General features: G+C 39.0%; 1 protein-coding gene and 3 non-coding genes across 6 annotated transcripts in view; 1 reads left to right on the top strand and 3 right to left on the bottom strand.

The window, feature by feature from the left end:
- The window catches only part of anks1b (ankyrin repeat and sterile alpha motif domain containing 1B), a 186,727-nt gene that overhangs the window by 70,142 nt on the left and 96,092 nt on the right, over positions 1–20,493 (top strand). For all 3 annotated transcript variants that reach the window (XM_087787324.1, XM_087787323.1, XM_087787322.1), the window contains exons 9-10: positions 1–188; positions 7,955–8,086. In XM_087787324.1, the coding sequence (XP_087643450.1) occupies positions 1–188; positions 7,955–8,086 (320 nt within the window). The remainder of the gene's footprint in view (positions 189–7,954; positions 8,087–20,493) is intronic.
- On the bottom strand, positions 1,758–1,831 carry trnat-agu (transfer RNA threonine (anticodon AGU)). The gene has a single exon. It is a non-coding gene; the product is annotated as a tRNA-Thr (tRNA).
- trnat-agu (transfer RNA threonine (anticodon AGU)) lies at positions 2,305–2,378 on the bottom strand. The gene has a single exon. It is a non-coding gene; the product is annotated as a tRNA-Thr (tRNA).
- Positions 3,061–3,132, bottom strand: trnaq-uug (transfer RNA glutamine (anticodon UUG)). The gene has a single exon. It is a non-coding gene; the product is annotated as a tRNA-Gln (tRNA).

Here is a 20,493-nt window from a genome sequence, read left to right as displayed (position 1 = left end):
ATGACGCAGTGACAAGTGAGCTGTCCAAACTCCTCCACGAGATCAAAAAGTGCAGAGACAGAGACTACTCCTTCGAGGAGCTCTGCCACACCATCTCCTCTCACTCCATGGACAGCTTTGGGAGTGGAAGGCTCTCGGACGAGGATCGCCCGGATCGACCTAATGGCACTCTGACTCGAGTCAGCAAGGTGAGTGACCAGCGTCTTCATGCACGTCCTGTTCTTGGTTTCGGTCGGTGTGTGTTGCAGCAAAATCTGACAATTTTTAAATGACTTTCCAGACCCTCTGGATGTTCATTGAAATATAGCCACATGTTCATCCAGTTCAAATTTTATGTTTTTTTTTAACGCCATTGGAAACTTTATGTCTATGGAGTAGTGAACATGCCCCGGCTGGCCTGGACGCAAGATTCCTGCATGATGATTGGATGATCTGTCTGAGGCTGAACCTCTTTTTGATTCACAGCTATATGAGTGAACCATCATTAAAGTTTAAACAGCCAGCGAAGTTTATTTTGATGCGACTTTGTCTTTGTTAAAAACGACTAGCGACACATCTGGCATCTATTTCTGGCATTTTAGGAGAATGTAGCTGCTGGAGTTCATTGATTCAAGGAGACAGAAGTCTGAAATTTATGGGCTTAGAAAAGTGTCACTTTAAATTAGAATTTAAATTTAAATGAGTCTGATGAACTTCAGTATACATTATTTATTTGATGTTTTTTTTCTTTTGGCTTTCCTGTCAATTTTTATTTTCTATTTCAATATTGTTTTTTAAACCAATATTTTTATTTTTCTATAAAAAAAAAATCAATATATCTTTTTTTCCCTGACGATTTAAGATGGCCATGAGTCCATAGATGTCAGAGATATATCTTATTCGAACCAGGACTTTCAGGGCATCAGGGAAAAGCTATGTGTGATTTCTTCCTGTTACTTAAAGACGTGTGCCGTGTCGCAAATCGCATACTTCTCTTAGTATACTAGAAGTTAGTATGCATCAGGATAGTGTATGTCTCAAATCAAACACTGCTGCTAGGCGCTAACAGGAATTGAGGTGACAGCTTCTTCTTCTACTTCTATTTAACGATGATTTCAACCAACTGTTTGAACGCTATCGCTGACACCTGCTGGCAGCACATTTTGCAAGTTTGGAAAAAAAAAAAAGAGAATCAAAATATTCGCGAGATATTTAAGCTGGTATCAGCACCGAAGACGTGTTTATCCTCCTACTGCTGCTGAAAATGCACCTGTAAGTATATGAATATATATGCATATATATATGACGTAACTTCCGTTTAAAACGTCATTAAGATGGCGGACCTTTAGGGTGGTTAGTGTTTATCGAACCATACTCAGTTTTGTGGGCGTTTTAGTACACCGATTTAGTCTGCATGACGCACTAAATTTCGCATACTAAGAATTGAGACGCACTTACGCACTAAAAATACTAACTTTGAGTACGCTAGTATGCGATTTGAGACACAGCAGTGGAGTTGGCCAGTGCAATTTCTCAGCTGTGTCAACTGTTCCCCAATAGAACTGCAGATGTAGAGAGAGGTTTCTCATGGTTAAAGTAGTTCAGGTTTTTTACAATGAGCGAAGACTGTTTAAGCAGCATAACATGGCTGGGTATTGAGAGGACGATGTTTAAGTCCCTGGACATGTACAAATGAAAAAAAAAAAAAAACTTTCCTTGAAAGACCAGCAGTCGTCATTACTATTTTCTACATTGATGCTTTCAGTGAATATAGTAAAAGGCACTGCTGGGATTCGAACCCAGGATCTCCTGTTTACTAGACAGGCGCTTTAACCATCTAAGCCACAGCGCCATGCAACTTATTCAAATAAGGAACTTTTAAGGTGTGTGCTGGTAAAATGTTTGCTCAACAACTTGTAGGGAAATCTGTTATTTCAGTCCAGCGATAACTTCCTTTTTTTGCGTTTTTTATTGTTCTTTCTTCATAATACTTTTTACCTTTACAAGATCCTCACAGTATAGTACTCTAACCCAGTGACACTTACAATGTAAAGCATGAAAAAAAGAAGTTCTATCGCTTGTGGCTCCTTGAAGAAGGTTCCTTGACCTGCATTTCGGCCTATTCATTCTTCAAATGAACTTGTTCACAGATTTAGACCTTTACCTTCTTAGTCTTCACAAAGTACTATGATGTTAAATTAATGCTTTAAAGCAGATTCCTGCCTCTTCCTCAGCCAGCATGGAAAAGATACACACCAGGGGAAATCTTTGGTTCAATCCCACTCTGAGCTTTGAATGCTTGGCCAGTCACCACCTCTTGTAAAAAGGCACTGCTGGGATTCGACCCCAGGATCTCCTGTTTACTAGACAGGCGCTTTAACCAACTAAGCCACAGCGCCATGGAAACCATTTAAAAAAAAGAAGAAAGTTCCCATAATAACATTCAGTGAAATGTTTGCTCAACAACTTGTCCTTTATGTTCCAGGGAAATGTCAGTTGTTTCCCGAGAGTCATGGTTCTCAGAAGGAACAGTAATGTAGTGTTTTACTCTCTTGGGCATTTGAGTAGAAACTACTGAACTTACAAACTTCTGGCAACAGGACATGATTGTCCATTTTTATTTCAAGTAGGTGATTCTTCAAAAGAAGTCCAGCAGTCATGAAGGGGAAGCGTTTAAATATATGAACAATTCGACAATATAGTAAGAGTTTTATTGAAACAATATTCATCAACTTCTCCAGCTTACGTGAAGATAATTTCTTATCTTTATAAAGTTCTCCCCCGTCTGAAATCTCGGTGTACGAGAGGTTACAAGAGTGGAGTCTATTATGACTAATAATGGCTTCATTGCTCATTCAGCCAGCTGTAATCACGCCCGCTTTGTTTATACAACAAGTCTCTTGGAGGTGGAGATTTCCCAGGATTGATGACTCGGGGTGACAAACCCTCAATGCTTGACCAATCACAGCAGTGGGTTTGGTTATAGTAAAAAATATGTATTCACCAGGAAAACTATGGTTTAGATGGGCAGACGCTTAAATCAACACATTAGTTGCCCTTAAAAAACAAACAAAAAAAACCAGGTTCCACCGAGATTTGAACTCGGATCACTGGATTCAAAGTCCAGAGTGCTAACCATTACACCATGGAACCATTGTTTCCAAATGACTTTCGAGTGTTTATTCTACAAACACTGTAGTTTTAACCAACTAAGCCTCAGCTTCATACATGTATATGAAAAGGTACATGAAAGTTATTGATCACATTAGACTTTAAATGCTTCTTGGATGATCCTTTGTCAAAGAAATGAAGGCTAGTTTCAACTTTAGTACAGGAGCCCATGACATGTAGTAAGAAGTACTGCTAGGATCTCCTGTTCACTAGACACACCCTTTAAGCAACTAAGCCACAGCACCACACGATAAAGACTGTCTAGTAGCCTCCAAAGTACACCATTTGACTACATTCTGGAACTTTCTTTTACCCTCTTCGGAAACACCATGTTTCCAAAGTGTCCATGAAAGAGGAGACTTAAAGCCACAGCACCTCACAAACTTCTCAATGGTGAAAACGCAACCAGAAGTACCTTAGAATACTTTTTTAATGCACAAGATCCTCATAGGGAGCCAATGATGTCCAGTTAAGCATCCCCTAACAAGATCATGTATTGCTTAACATCATACAAATAAAACAACAATTAAACAACAATAAAAAATTAATTAAAATAATTTAGATGCATCATTGGTTAGGTGAAAGAAATTTTTAACCAAATGTAATTCTTGCTTCTACATTATTATCCAGATTTTACATCCAGAAAAAAAAAAAGATGCATTTTTGCTCCAACAAATGTAGGTAAAGTGGAGAGAGTTAAAAAATGTACATGTGCATATATACATTAGTATAGTATAGTTAATAACACTGCTTGCTGAAGTAAAAATCTACAACATCCTCACACTTTGTATTAATAAAATCGTTATCTAATTTCCTAAACTTATTCCATATAAAATTGACCACAAACGCTCATCTCTGTGGATTGTGTAGCTGTTCTATTCTGCCTCTAGAGGGCAGTGTCTGACATGTCATGACCATCTAACGCTGTGGACTTGTTGATCTCATACAGCGTCAGAAACCAATTGTTTTGGGAACATTCATCGAACACAGTGACTCCCTAGAATGTCCTGAATCGATCAGGCTTTGATCAATATGAATCCATCCCGGGTTTATTTATAGCAGCGATGACGTGTCTCAATTCTGTTCCCCACCAGGGGGGTCAGAGGTCATCCCTCAGACGAGACCCCACCTGTGCCCTCGAAAATTGCGCCATTACCTTCCCTCCTTTAAACCACAATGTCTCCTTTTATTTCCTTCCCCATTTCTCTCTGTCGCACTCGCTCTAATCCATGTAGTCAGTTGTTCAATGCCCCGATCAATCATCTCCTTCCCCCCACGAGGAATCCTCTTGCATCCTCTCTTTGAACTTAATTCCCTCCACCCGTCTCTGCCGCTCTTTTAAGTATCAATTTGTATTCTATAAGAGACTTTATCCGTGTGTGTTTTACCAGCCTGCAGTTCAACACGTCGCTGCAGCCATTATGTGTCTGTGGCTCATGAATAATCAATGTCAGGAGGAAGGATGTGTCCTGCTCGTCGAGTATAAACTGATGCTCGTTTATTATATGACTGCAGAGGGGATGTTTACTTGTTTTTTTTATCAGTGTCACTAATAATCGTCTGACCCAGCAGTGACGACGCAGCCTCGTCGCTATGGTAACGGTCAATTGTTAAATGACGCAGAGCTTGGACTTAAGGGGGAAAAAAACTCTCTCAAGGTGGTGAGATTTTCAGAAATCATATCTTTTTTATTTATTGATTTAGATATAGACTGCGTGCAGAATTATTGGGCAAGTTGTATTTTTGGGGATTCATTTGATTATTCAACAACAACAGCGCTGCTGATCAATCCAAAATGTTAATAAATCTCAAACTAAGATATTTAAAGAGTAAAATGGAGTGATACAATCTTAGTCTAAAGATAAAGAACATAGATAAAAGAAAAATAACAAAGACAAAGGATACAAAGTTTAACATAGAACAGAACATCATGATACTTTTATATATATACTGTATATATATATATATATATATATATATATATATATATATATATATATATATATATATATATATATATTAATATGAATAAATGTTAGTTTGCAGAATTATTACGCAGCTCAATAAAAATCAAACTTATCTCAACTCACTTATTAATTTTCATCTGTTTAAGTGATGATGATTCAAAATGTAAAAATACATTACTGACATTTTAACAACGGGACCAATATAGCCACCCTTCTTTTCAAGAACACTCAACACTCAACACGTCCATCAGAGAGGTGTATCGCTGTCCTTCCCTCTAAAGGTCTTGTTTAATAAGGGCCCACAGGTTCTCCATCGGGTTTAGGTGGAAGGGGGCCATGTCATTATTATCTTTCAGGCCTTTACTGGCTAGCCAGGAAGTGGAGTATTTGGATGCATGAGGCGGAGCATTGTCCTGCATCAAATTCATGGTCTTCTTGAATGATGCAGGCTATCTCCTGTACCACTGCTTGAAGAAAGTTTCTTCTAGAAACTGACACTATGTTTGGAAGTTGAGTTTTAGTCCATCTTCAACCCTAAAGGGTCCAACCAGCTCATCTTTAATAAAACAAGCCCACACCAGTCCTCCACCTCCACCTCGCCTGCGCCTGAGTCGGAGTGGACCTCTCTGCCAATTACTGATCCAACCACTGGTCCATCCATCTGGTCCATCAAGAGTGACTCTCGTCTCATCGGTCCATGAAACCTTGGGAACATCTGTCTTCAGATATTTCTTGGCCCAGTCTTGACGTTTCATCTTCATCTCATGTGTCTTATTCAGTGGGGGTCTGGTTATCGAGCCTTTCTAACCTCTGCCATGTCTCTGAGTAATGAACACCTTGTACTTCTGGACGCTCCAGGTAGGTTGCAGTTCTGGAATATGACAGCACTGGAGGATAATAGGTTCGTAGTAACCTCTGGCTTGATTCTCCTCACATCTTTTGCAGTTACTTTGAGTCTTTTTGCATCAACACGTTTCTTGCGTCCTTGTTGGGAATTTGCAACAAAGCGTCTGATGGTTCTGTGTTACGGCTCAATATCTTGGAAAGTGCTGCATACCTCTGCAATACATTTTACAATTTTGGACTTTTCAGAGTCTGTGAGATCTTTCTTCTGGTCCATCTTGCCTAAGGGAAAGAAGCTGCCTAATAATTGTGCACACCTAATATAGGATGTTGGTCTCCTTAGGCCACTCCCTCTCTTATTATACAAATGCACTTCACGTGGTATGCTTCAATCCAATTTCGCATTCAAGTGTTGTTTTAAGTGTCTTCAATTGATCTTAGACCTCTTGTACTCATCAGTATGTGTCTGTTTTTACAAAACCCTTTTCATTTAAATATTTACATTAGAAAATGTGCTTAAGCCCCGCCAATCCTGAAAGTCTCCACCTCCAAGGGCCTTGTCTTATAACCAAAGCGGGGCGTGATTACAGATGGCTGCAGGAGTGAAGCCATTATTCCGTCATAATGGACCCCTCTCTCGTAACCTCTTGTTTGCTGAGATTTCAGACAAGGCAGATAATTTACTTTAGACCAGGCAATTATTTTTTCCTCAGGGGCCACATTTTACACAGTGGCTTTTGAGGGGCTATCAAAAAAGACAAAGCAGGGAAAAGCCTAGATATGGTAAAAAAAAACAAAAAAAAAAACAGAAACAAAACCAATTAAATCAAGATAAATAGGCTAAAATGTTTTTATTAAAGCGCCGTATGTGGCCCCTGGGCAGCACTGAGCCCATGTCTGATTTAGACCATTACGACAAAGATGATGAAATAAGGTTTGGAAAGTAAAGTTAGAAAGGCAATATTCAGATGGTTTTCAGAGAATCAATGAGGTGGTAAATTGGTAAAAGTAGTCCAGAGTTCCCTGACCTTTTTAGTTTAAGGTCAGCAATATTTTTACGGACCTACCTATGAATAAAAACGACAAAAATAAAATAGCATTTCCTGCAAAAAAACAGATGTTTAGGGCATAAAAATACATCTTATAATATTGCTGAATCAGCAGGGTTCTCTGCAACTAGATCTTCGTCTAAAGAGTTTCAGTTTTACATTTTCTTGACTTGGTTTAAAGGACCTTTGATATAGAGGAGAGTTGTGACTTTAGGGCCTATTCCATATTAAGATGTAAGCTGCTAGCTTGTCGTGGCATCTTTGGAGGGAAATTCTGGTAGACAGAGTACAATTCTTAAAGTAAGTGTTTGTTATTCTTCTTTTCCATTAAACTTTTAGCTTAAGCATAATACAAAAAACTGTTAATTTTTAATTGAATTAATAACAGTTATATTTTGACGTCAGGCCCACGCCCCTCAGCAGCTGATTTTTTTTTTATTGATCATTGAAGAGATAACCTCGGCTGAGCAATTAATAGGAGCAACTCTATCAGTGACATCGATCACCCTGCAGTTGTTCTCGTTCACAAAGCTGCTGCTGCTCAATATTGGTGTGCTGGAGACGACAGCCTGGACCATTTGCTGACCTTTCGGATGTTTATCTTCCCCCCCATTCTCATTTTTTCTTGGTGTTTTTCTCTAACTTGTTTTCACACTTCTATCTCCATTTTTGCTTCCCAAGAATGTTGTTTTTTGACCTTCATCTCTTCTCGCTGGCAAGACTTCAGCCCGAGGGCGCCTCAGATGAGCACATTCCAAATCTTTGTCACATTCTGGAAGTTTCTTCATCAATATAGCACAGTGAAGGTTAATAAAAACAAACGAGCTCCGGGTCAGAGCCGTTGTCAATATGTCGTTCAGTGTAATTGTGGCTTCGAGTTGGTGAGAAGTTTGGTCGCTCCATGGATGTGGTCTTGATAGGAATGTTGTCGTCTGTGCTTCACAGCGACCGACTCCACCTCTGGCTGCAGCGGTGGAGGAGGACGAGGTGCAGAGGAGCTGTGGACCCACGGGATTCTGGGAAGCGCTGACGCCCTGCAACGGCTGCCATCACCTGGGATTCTCCAGTCTTTCAGAGGTAAACACAACTTCTCTGATACACAACTGAATTCAGAACATCCATATTTAAACATGTCTTCCTCATACACTTTACATGCAAGCATGACAATTAAACACAAAACTTTATTGAAGTTATACTATTTGAAACAAAGAAATACACAACATGCCCTGCGACAAACTGGCGTCCTGTCCAGGGTGTCCCCTGCCTTTCGCCCTATGACTCTGGGATAGGCTCCAGTCTCCCCGCGACCCCGACACCGGGATAAAGTGGTTGTCAATGAATGAATGAATGAAAATACACAACATGTCAGCACATGGTAACAACCAACACACAATTTTTACACACACTCTCTCTCACTTGAACACACAAACAAAAAGTACAGTGCAGTACATCAAGACATACACACAAATCACACACACTCTCTTTCTCAAACGCCCACACATATACATACAACACAAAAAAAACACATTCAACAAATACACAAAGATAAAAAAAACAAGCCTTTCAAACAACATAAGACACATGTACACGAACACACACATACACAACACACAAAAATACACAAACCCAATGACGTACTGTACAACACACACAAGCACACACACACACTTACACAGAACACCCAGTGACATACTGTACAACACACACAAGCACAAACACACTTACATAGAACACACAACGTCATACACAATGGTTTACAAATGACTGTACAACACACACACTCACACATGCAAAAAACACGTACGCAACAAACAAAGATACAGATATACACATGTACACAAACTTTACAACACGTTCACAACACACAAAGATATAAATGTACACAAATGTACACAAACACAGTATACAACACACACACACACATATGACACAAACGCATATATACAAAGATGCACATAGAGAAAAACATGCAAACATACTATACAAAACAAGCACAAATAATAACACTCTCATTCTCCAAAATAGGACAAACAAACACACATAACACACACATGCACACACACAGATATGCGTGTACACACACACATACTCTTTTCTCTCTCACACAAACACAGTATCTTGATGTGACTCTCAAACGCCTAAATGAATATTTCGAAGCCTATTTGTAGCGAATTAATGTAAAGTGATCAAAACGAATCTGCAGGACGAACTGACGTTCGACATGGAATTACAACTCCGTGTTGTTCATCCAATGCTTTGATCGGTTACCTTGGGAACGCAGGGAAAGAGTCGCCAAAAGACATTTTGCCACTAAAAGGTTTCCTCTCCTATCATCGCTGAATGTTGCTTTTATTCTCTGATCCAGAGCCTGAACTCTGAACAAACAACATTTGCTGGAACATGTTCTCCTCTGAGATCACATGAGAGGTCACTCATGCCGCCGTGGGACTGAAGCCGCTGATAAACATAGTAGATTATTCTTCACCCGCGTCGACGTTTAGCCCTGATCTGCTGACATTCACTTACTGTCTCGAGCAAACACTGTTTCTGTCAATGGGCTTTCTCTAAACCCTCCGATTTCCTCCCACCAGATACATACAAAGCCATGAAAGTTGTGTTTTTGTGTTTGTTGGGTAACTACTGATAATATTTCAACGACATTTTCAGGAAATTGCAATAATGGAAAAATGATGATATTCAAGTTAACTAGTGATGTGTTGATGAGGCTTCATGAAACACCTGATGACGTATCATGATACATTGTCTTTCTAGATGTCACTCTATGCTTCGTTTGCCTCTGATCTACTAAGTCATACGTAGAGTGCCATCTAGTGGCCTTTGAAAATGAAGACACTGTATCATGATACAGCGTCGTAGCTACACAATGTAGTAAAGCTTGTACAACCTTCTCTCGCTACTGCCACCTGCTGTCCAACTGATGTCATTTTAATTTGACTACTAATGACATCTGTGATATTTCAAATGCTAAAAAGGTATCTTATTGTATAGACAAGGAAAAGACTAGGAAATGTTATTGGGTAACAATCAATTGTTATCAGTTTTAATGAGCTGCTTGCCAGTGGACTGCGCTCACATAGAGCTTTGGTAGTTGCCGATGATCCCTGTGATCCAGGGTGTCCCTGCAAGCAGCCGGGTGTAGTCAGATCGTAGCCGAGTTTCGGACGGTGTCATGCAGATCTTTGATTTGCTTCTCTGATACTCCCACATACGATAAAGAGCTGCAATCCACCATTTTGACTTCTGCTATCTTTAGACCCGCCCCCAGCAACCTGGCCTACTTGTTTAGGAGATATTTTGAGAGATGACGGTGAGTAGTTTTTCAATGTGGGAAAGTTGAGACCTGTGTTTGGATGAATTGACAGAAACAAAAAAAGGTTTAAGAGTCATTATTGTCATTACTCTGCATTTAAAATGAACAACAATGACATTTTGTTAAGACTCTAGCATTAAGATCTTAATCTTTATTATAAATGAATTCAGGAGTCAGCCTATAGAAGTAAAATCAGAGTCCCACAGTGTTTATAGAAGATGTCTTAACAGGGAAAGAAACTTTGACGTTAGATGATTGAATAAATTAAACTAGAAAACAAACTCCAACTCTCCTGACTCACTCACATGTTTCAAATGTTAAGTATTCCTCCTGTAAAGTTCTCCTCCGTCTGAAATCTCTGCGAATGAGAGGTTACGAGAGCAGAGTCCATTATGATGTAGTAATGGCTTCACTCCTCCATCCAGCTGTAATAACGCCCTGCTTTGTTTATACAACGAGTCGCTTGTAGGTGGAGACTTTAGGGATTGATGACACGTGGTGACAAACCTCCATGTTTGACCAATCACAGCAGAGTGTGTGTGGTTATGACAAACAAGATTTTATCTCCAGAAAAAAACGTGTTTTCAGTGGGCGGGCCTTCAGATAATTTTCTAATGTAAATATTGCAATGAAAAGAGAGTTTTGTAAAAACAGACACAAACTGAAGTCACACTTAAATCAACACATTACTTGAACTTTAAGTTTCTGTACTGCTTTCCTGGTGGCAACAGTACACATAGTCCATATCCTGGGTGGAAGATATCTGATGTATCTTTCTTTCTTCTGAACTCTAAATAAACAGAACCCTCCATAATAAACAGGAAGTGATGCATTGCTAAATAAATGTTCCCAAATACTTTGATCAACTTTGTAAATGACAGAAATGCTTCAATTAAATAAATTTGTTGGTGGAAAAATAATGATTTCTCAGTCAGGGTTTCTTTTAGATGAAAGGCATCTTATGAAGGGCTGCCAATAATTATGGAGGTCAATGGTTTAATACTTCAAATACGCAAGTGTTTCAAGGTACTAATTTTCTCCTCAAGGATGATGACAGCTGGCACAAGTGCTGCACTAACCTTTAAAATACCCTTTACTTCATATGCATGTTGAAAACGTTATTTATTATTATGTGTAATTATTTATTGTTATTGAGGCCAAAAAGAGTGTTTCCTGTAAGAATCTGCATCCGGCTCACGCTGACTCTGCTCTCACCTTCTTGCCTGGAAACATTGAACAAAGCGCTTATTCTAGTCGACGCAGATATTCTCCGAGGATCATCCCATCCTCGTATCTGGCAAATACAATACGCTCCTGCCAACACAAACACTACCCCGCGGTCGACACACACCTGCTGGAGGAGCACAATCTCCCGTTTTAATCCACCTCCGGCATCAAACCCAATTCTACAATTTATCCTCAGCAGCTCCTCGGCCGCGTTCTCTCCCTCCCTCGCGTTTCCACGTGCTGCGCTTATTAATACGCTTTAGGACGAGAGCTTTTAGCTGTGAAAAGCACGCTGGCTTTAACAGTTGGACATCTGACATTTATAACACAACAGACCTCTCTGGAAACGTGACGCGTGGGTCACTGTGTTTGCCTTAAATATCTCAAAAATAATGTGAGTTTATCTTTCTAATACAGAGTTGGGAATTAAATCATATGAATAAGTATGTTCCTCGCAAATATGTTGTTGATTATAAAAAAAACTGTCTCCATGAACAATCACTGTACTTATTCTGCTGTCATTTGAATTCTTCCACTCGTCTCTTCATCATGTGACCCATCAATCCAGTTCCTCTTGAGCTGGTGTCACATTTTGAAAACCCCTCGCCTGGTTTTGCTAGCATTAAATAATTCAGTATTTGTGGTCCTCAGCGTTTCATCAAAACAGTGTCCGCCAGATTTAAAAGTGACTTTCATGTGTTGCTGCAACACTTTATGATCTTGACAAATCTTTTTTTTACTGCTGGTGATGAAATTTGTTTGTGGTATCCTCGGTAAAGAAGTTTATTTCCCAGTCGTAAAATGTTCTGAATTTGTTTTATGTTTTTTTTAAAACATTTTTTTATTACTTTCAAGTTTTGCTATGCTAGCTAACATATTATCTTGTAAGTATGCTGGGATTATTATGTAATATTGTTTGCTTTTAGGTCAGATAGTGGGAAACTTTTTCTCAGTTTTCTTTGTATGTCTGGTACATATCAAGAAAAACATTCAATAAAGCTGACCTTGACCTTTTAAATGAAAAGTATTTTGAAATGTGTGGCTCGGGGGCCGCATTTAGCGCTTTCACTGTATTCAAAAGGCCAGGTCAGCCTAAAATCCAACCTGCACTTACTTTAATTATTTTATTTTTATTATTACTGGTATTAATCAATCATTATATATTCAATATGAATATAATTAATTCAAAAAGATATACATTTTTTTAGATATATCATTGCCTTTTAACTGTTTCAAATTAAATGTAAATAAAGTGTAATCTCTTTTGTAAAGTGATCAAAATTAAGGCTGGGGAGCCATCAGAGGTATATCGTCTGTAATATCCTGGAGGGCCTCGAACGTACAATTTGTGGAGCAGTGGCTTTGAAACATCCTCTTTTTTATTCCTTTTCTTTTTTCGTTATGTTTTATATTTTGTTTTGTAATCCTTTGAGGATTTTGTCTTTTCGCACTGTTAAATAATTAAATTGTAAAAATAATGCAACCCTCTTATTTTATCTTTTTATTTATTACTTTATTCTCTTATTATTTTAAAATATTATTAAAGCTAGATTATTTTAACATTTCATATAAAGATGATCTTATATTGTACAAGGATAGAGTATGTCCTACTGGTGACACTCAAACTTAACTTGAACTTCAAGTGATGAATTTTGAAAACCTGTTCTAAAGAATACGTAATATTTTCAATAATGGACATCAAATGTCAGAATGTTTGATGGTTAAGATCAAGAGTTTATTTAAAAAAAAACATTTCAAGAATACAGTTTTTGGAAACTAAAGAATGAAGAAGGAACAAGGAAAGCACTTACCTACACCATGTATCATGAAACAGTGTCTTGATTTTGAAAGGCCAGTAGATGGAGCTCTCAAAGATTATAAAGCGGAGAGTGCCATCTAGTGGTCTTTAGAAATACACTGTATCATGATACCCCATCAGCTGTTTCATGAGGCCTCATCAACACATCGTCATTTCTTAATACTCACTTCCCATTCATTTTTGTTCTATAAAAAATTGGAAATATACTGAGTATAATGACTTCCATCAGACAGCGGGTGGCGGTAGCATCACGTAACTCGCTCGTTTAACACACACAGTAGGAGCGAAGAAGCTCATGGTGCAGTCTGCGTCACAGAGAGTGACGAATCACTCAAATGTGTCCTCGGAAAATTATCATTGATTCCTCAAAATCCAACGGAAAAATCTGTGGATCTGTTTTTTTAATGGTTTCGCTGAGAAACATTTAAACACGGATGATGTGATTGCCTTGAGTGTAGTGTGGAATAATGGAGGAGGACATCAGGAAGGTTGCAGGTTGAAGTACAAAATGATTTCTTTTATTTTTGATTAAAACGGCTTCAGGTTGGTGAAGTACTTCACGACTGATGTTCCAGCAAACAGTGGAAAGATATTAAGAGCCTCGTATAGCTGGAGGAGCCGAGGCTCGACTTTCATCTGCAGAAAGCAGGGAAATGAAACTGTAATGTTGCCTTTAATGCGCTTAGATTCACTTTCCGATGTGCATAATTTAAAACGAACGTTAGCTTTTCATTAAAAATGTGATGCCGCTCGTCCGTAGGGCGTTCATTGATGCATCCATAGTCATAATAATCACCTAGAGTTCCTCCCTTCTGATGTTCTTAGTACTCTGTTTGTCTTTATTTGTTACGATAGTAAAGATCGTCAATATTCAAACACTTAATTGAGAGATAAAAACCAATACAATGTCTAATAAATTCCAACATGTAGGTCAAGAGGTTGCCCAGCAACAGACCTTCACGGTCTCAAGGTCTTGAACGACCACTGGTGACGGCCTCACTCAGCCACATCAGGTGCGTCCCTGCTGCGCTGAATGCCGTCTCTTTATTATCAGTATTCCGCCTCCCTGCCTTTTCTACTCTCTGAAGCGAGCAGCTGGTGACCTTACATCCTCAGTTCCCAGGTGCTTATGTGCAGGGCTGGAGTGCCAGGTCTTTGGTGCTGGCACTCCTTAACACCCGCAGCACTTCACAGGTCTCGGAATTGATGAGGAAGTTGAGGAACAGGTGGAGCGCTGATAATAAAGGTGACAGTGGAAGTCAGTCACACCACTTGAATCCATGTTAACGTTTTAATCTACTTATATTATTATCAAGCAGGACTGAAGATATCTCAAATATAAACCCTGGAGGATCAAATGAAGATTATAAAAAAATATTTTTTAGGGATTTTCACTGTGACAGATGATTATAATCATAAATATTGAAGAATTAACATTGTTATTCTGAAGCAAAGCTTTTTAAATTACATTATTGGACATCATATAGAACAACTCGTTTTGATTGTTAAATGTATTCTTTTTTTAAATGAAATGACACATTAGTACAGACTGCCCGTCTATACACAATCTAATGAATAAAAACATAAATAATGATATACATATTTTATATATATCTGGAAAAAAAAATTCTAAATGTATAGCTATATAGATCTCTTGTTTATATATATATTTTATTTCAAATGAGTCAATACTTATAATGTTAATGCAATATTAATATCTTTCACTTAAATTTGTATTTTTTTTAAAGACTATTATGTGTTTATTTTTCATTTGGTCACTTTTAGTCCTCCATTCCTGCAGGATAAGAAAGAAAAATACACAATATGTTTCCTTAAAGACCCTTTATGACCTAGACTGGCCCACCATCAGGAACGGCTATCATGGTCATGGACCACCAGAAATGTTCTTGTAGTTTTTCAGAGCCCGTCAGTGTGATTCTCGCGACAATGTTACATGGCAGATGACCTTCTTTATTTCTCCCTTTCTTCATTCTCCCATCATCGTCACATCTTTATTTCGCTTTGTTGGACCTTCACTTTATTTCCATCAGCCCTCACTGATGGAAACCAAGCAACCATCAGAAATGACAGGATGTTTAAGGTGAACGTCTGAAGGGACGAAGAGTATTTTAACGGACATAAATAACCGAGAACATTGTGTTTCAGAGGGCTGTTCAGATAGCTGTCATACTTCAAAATGTTCCTCCAAGAAAAGTCTTGGCTGTGTCCTGCTGTGCTGTGGGGAGATTGCTGGAGTGTGAATTTGTTTTGACGTGGAGATGGCAAGAGAATAAGGTGCGGCACAACAATCTCGGCTTCGCTGGAATCTTCTTACGTTTGGAAACACCGACTGAACTTTCTTAAGCTCGCAGAGATCCAACAGCGAGTGTGTCAGTTATGTTTCCCCCAACGTTGGTTTGTTTGTGTATTGTAGTGCGATTTCTAGTTTCGTCGGGATTCAGGAAGGTCTTGAAGGTTTCATGTTTACTTGGAAGGCATCAATCTCCTGCTCACACGCTGAGCTTTGTCAAAACTAGCAGAAACTAGAAAACCTTGGAAACACAGAATTCAATCGAGACCTCAAATGAAGTCCAACTTCATGTTACTGTTTACATTTGTATTTTTCTAATTTAAAGGGCAACTAATATAAAAACCCAACTCTCCTGACTCACTCACACGATCCAAATGTGCAACTCTTCCCGTCTAAGATGCAGTAAGTCTCTGATCATGGCAATGTTTTGAAGTCATTGTCCGATGAAGTTCTGCCCGTCGAAAATCTCAGCGAACGAGAGGTTACGAGAGCCGAGTCTATAATGACGTAGTAATGGTCTTCACTCCTCCTCCAGCCAGCTGTATTTTCGCCCGCTTTGTTTTTACAATGAGTCCCTTGGAGATGGAGACTTCAGGGATCGATGATGCTGTGTGACAACCTTGATGTGGTTATGGTAAGCAAAAAGTGTTTTCAGTGGGCGGGGCTTAAGTAGATTTCCTAATGTAAATATTTCAATGAAAAGAGAGTTTTGTACAAACGGACACATACTGATGACACGTAACATCTATTTAAGACACACAGATCAACACATTAGTTGACCTTTAAGATTATTTTGTCAGTGCTTTTCACAGTAGTTATTCATGGTGTATCATGAGTTCAGTCATAAGGTTTCAATTGTGTCAATGCTGGGTAGTTGGTTACTTAGTTCATATATTACTTAGTTCATATATATAATATAATATGAAATTGTACTTCAGATTTCTCTTTGACTGTCCTCTATGTTCTCTGTAATGTCTCAAATATGTCCTGACAATCACATCCTTAAAGGAAATGCCAGCAAATTACATCCTCCGTTCGTATCTGATGACCCTTGAACTCCAGACTGCGATGAGAGAGCCACGCAGAGGAAGACAGTCATTCTATAAGTCATATTTCCGACATAAGTCACACACACATCTGAACTATATTTATACACGAAAAAAAGGCCTGCATCAACGACATCAGAGCAGCCGGCCTGCAATCCTCAAGTCACATGATCACCGTCACACACGCCAGCGTTTAATCTGCAGAAGGTCCGGAGCTTCATAAGACTTGCTAATTAGTGGCCAGTGGAGGCTTGTGTTTGTCCGAGCTCTTCCTGTCCAGCTCAGACACAAGTTTCTCTGTGTGCTATCTGTGCCCATGGAGAGGGAGGGCACGAGAGGAGGGGGATAAATGAGCACCAAGTACTTTATTGTTCACTTTGTAGCTCGTGAAGCCTCTTTTTTTTTTTCTTCTTCCCCACTTCCCAAAAGCCTCTTAACCCGTCCAGGACTTCCATCCATCAGGTAGAGACACTTTCTCGCTTCTTTAATAAGTGTTTAGGTTTCTGCCGGGACAGCTATTTGTCTTCTGTTGTGTGTGCAACAGAAATCGCGCTCCCTCCGCTGGTGTGTGAGGAAATCCCTGCTCCAAATTGAATGCACTCCCACTTCCTCTGCTTCCTTTTCTCCGTATGAACTTGTATTCCTCTTCCTGCTCAGCCTCGAGATCCTCGCTCGTCTTCTCGGATTAGCTGAAGTTGTCTCGTGCAGTAAGTGGGATTCTTTGGCTTCCTTTCCTTGATTTTTTTTTTTTGTTTTGTTAAGTTTTTATTTTAAGTCTTTTGTTCTTTTTATTCAGGAAGTCAAACTCCAGTGAGAATAGTTGGACTTTTGTCTGTTCGCGGTACTTGACTTGGGTGTCCTGAATGTTGCTGATGATTCTTTTCAAGGATTGCTGGTACTTTGATGTACAAGTAGAAAGGCTATTTTGAACAATTTAATAGCATCTAATCGTAATTCCTGTTGTATGTATATATGTATCGATGGACAGTGAGGTGACAGCTTTGCTTCTATCACTAAAAAGGTGATTCATTAATAAATATACAGCACAAATTAATAATTGTTGGAATGTCTGTTTGTTTAACAGCATCACTAACGTTTTAACTTTTGGACTTGGTTAAAAATGGACTGACTTAGGAAGGTTTTGATTCACCTGTGTGGCTGTTCCTCGCTGCTGCTTATATAGAAAACATTGTTAGAAAACATCATACAGTCTAATCCCTAAATGAGTCAACTTGTGACAATATCTGTTGTAATGATCATTCCACAACATCCATGCTACTGTAACTGCCTAAAAATCTAGGAACGAACTTCCAGGTGGTGAAGTGGTTGCACTCTTTTTTTTAATGTCTAACAGAATTAGTTTATTTATTTGTTATGCTGTGTTATTAAATGAGCTCCTTCAGGGTCTTAAAAATTCAAAATCTAAAAATAAATGGTCATAAAGAGTCTGAAATCCTTTATAATATCATAATGTCTTAAATAACATTTTAAATACAATTGAAATTGAAAGTTTTCCACAACAAAAACTATTTATTGTGAAAGAACTAATAGCCGCAATGACAAGACAATGCAACCCATGCAACTACCTGGTGGTGAAGTGGTTGAGATGCTTCACTTTCAAACAGGAAATGCACCTGAGCTTAAACAATTATGAATGATGTACCTTGTTTAAATAATTTGATTGTTTGCTTGATTGTATGAAGTAATTTGAAATAAGCTACTAAAGGGTTTTAAATAAAAAACTAAAAAATCTAAAATGAAATTCAATTTAAGGTCTAAAACAAAAAAAAAAAAAAAAAAAAATTGGAATTATCTTTAGATTGTAATGACAGTATTTTTGCACAGAATAAACCAACATTTGAATAAGACAAAAAAACCCTGTTTATTATTACTTAATAAATTCATAAACTTCAGTCTTTATTTGAGATGTTTAGTTTTTATGTAGTGAATGTGAAACTTGATTAAGATATCCGACTAAAAAAACAGATTTTCTCGTCGTGGCTCCACAACAAACGTATTGTATTCCAACATGAAAGAGCTTTAGAGTCATTAAGGAAGTTTTTAATCAGGGCTTTTGTTTTGTTTCTGCCAGTATGAATGTAAAATGGTTCTTGAACCCTTGCATAGACCATGTCCTTTGGGGGAAAAGTGTTTTTCTATAGTTACAGTTACGGCTTGTGATGACATGCTAAGTTCAAACATGGTGTTGACTTGATGCCGATTGTTGCAAATGTGTATGAACAAGCGTCTGTTTCATAATCGGCACCGACTGAATAATGTCTTTGTCTGGAAATATGAACCAGCAGAAATGTGATTTCTCTAATCCGCTCCGTTTATTATGAAACCAGGTTTTTTTTTACGTGATATCCACTCTGTGCGCATAATGGACTGTGACCTGCTTACTTCCTCCCACATGAACACTCTGAGTGATGCAGGGGGACGAGAAACGCAATCTAAGCATGCAGATGATTCACCACGTCTTTAATTGGAGGCGTCAGATCCGCTCATATCTTTTGAGAAAACAGTTTGAAAATGGTGGTCATTTATCAGCGCTCCTGTCAGGTGCCGGAGTGAAAAGACAAGCTACCCGGGCTGTCGCGTCAAATCAGTGTCAACTCGGAGCAGGACCACCTGCTGAGCGCCGCCGTCTGAGGCGGCAGCCGAGTGTGTTAATGGAAGTCTAATCGAGCGCTGATGGAGACCGAAGAGAAGCCGCCGATAGTTTGTTGCCCTTTCAACATAATGCGCTGTGAAATAAGACGAGCGGGAGAGGAAGCGCCAAAGGGACCGATTGTTCTTCATCGCGGCTGATTATTCAGTTCAGAGCTCGGCCTGTGATGGATGCGCGGCTGTAGTTCGGCCGGCGTTGGCACCGTGAGTAATGGGTCTAGGGTGGAGGTGAGGGCGCTTCAGGGAGCAGAGTTCGGAGCAAGGTGAAGAACCAACACCGCCACCCAGACGCCTCATCGCTGTGGACTCAATTTGAGAAAACAGCTGCCAGGTGACACTTGAGAAATGATGACGGAGCGATGTATCCTGGGAAGAAAAAAAGAAAAAGCCTCATTCCAAAGGGCACGCCGTTGGATTAGAAATGTTTTGTCTTCTTGGCTAAACCAAAGCTTTCTCCTCCAACCTTCCCTTTTTTTTCTCCTCTCTCTCTCTCTTGTTTTTCATTCTTCCCAGGCCCACATCTGTCTCCGAGATAAGAGACCTTCAGCCCACAGGGGCTTAGCCTTTTCACCAGTGCTCCAACTTAAGAGTGAAATAGCAGCAGATCTCGCGCTCCATCCCTGTAATTGGTTTTTTATTGTCTTGAGACTGAAGTCTTTAATATACGGATGTGAGACGGCGCTTCGCTTCATATCTGGATGTGATAAAAATATTTCACATTTAATCTGGTTCTTAAGACGACTTCCATTTAACATGGATCTATAGAAGAGGAAATTGGACCCCAATTTACACAACGCATGGTAGTCAGCCTTCGATTGATGTAGCACATCTCCAGAACCTCAGCTTTTATCTCTAAGTACAATATATCCAGACGTTACTCGTCCCATTTAACCAAGTCACTAGTGCAACTGATATTGTTAGAGTTTCTTAAATCTTAAAAAAACAAATTGAACACTTCAAATATGGTTAAAGATGTGTTTTGTCGCAGTCATAAGCACAATGGTGCTAATGTTTTTAGCTGATATGTTAGAAGTTAAAACAGACATGTCAAAATGTGCGACCCTTTAGCAGATATCATGT

Source organism: Callionymus lyra, chromosome 3, assembly GCF_982586985.1.
Source record: "Callionymus lyra chromosome 3, fCalLyr1.hap1.1, whole genome shotgun sequence".
In the NCBI taxonomy this organism is placed as follows: Eukaryota; Metazoa; Chordata; class Actinopteri; order Syngnathiformes; family Callionymidae; genus Callionymus; species Callionymus lyra.
Note: the sequence above shows the minus strand (reverse complement) of the source record. Positions and strands in the feature narration are given on the sequence as shown.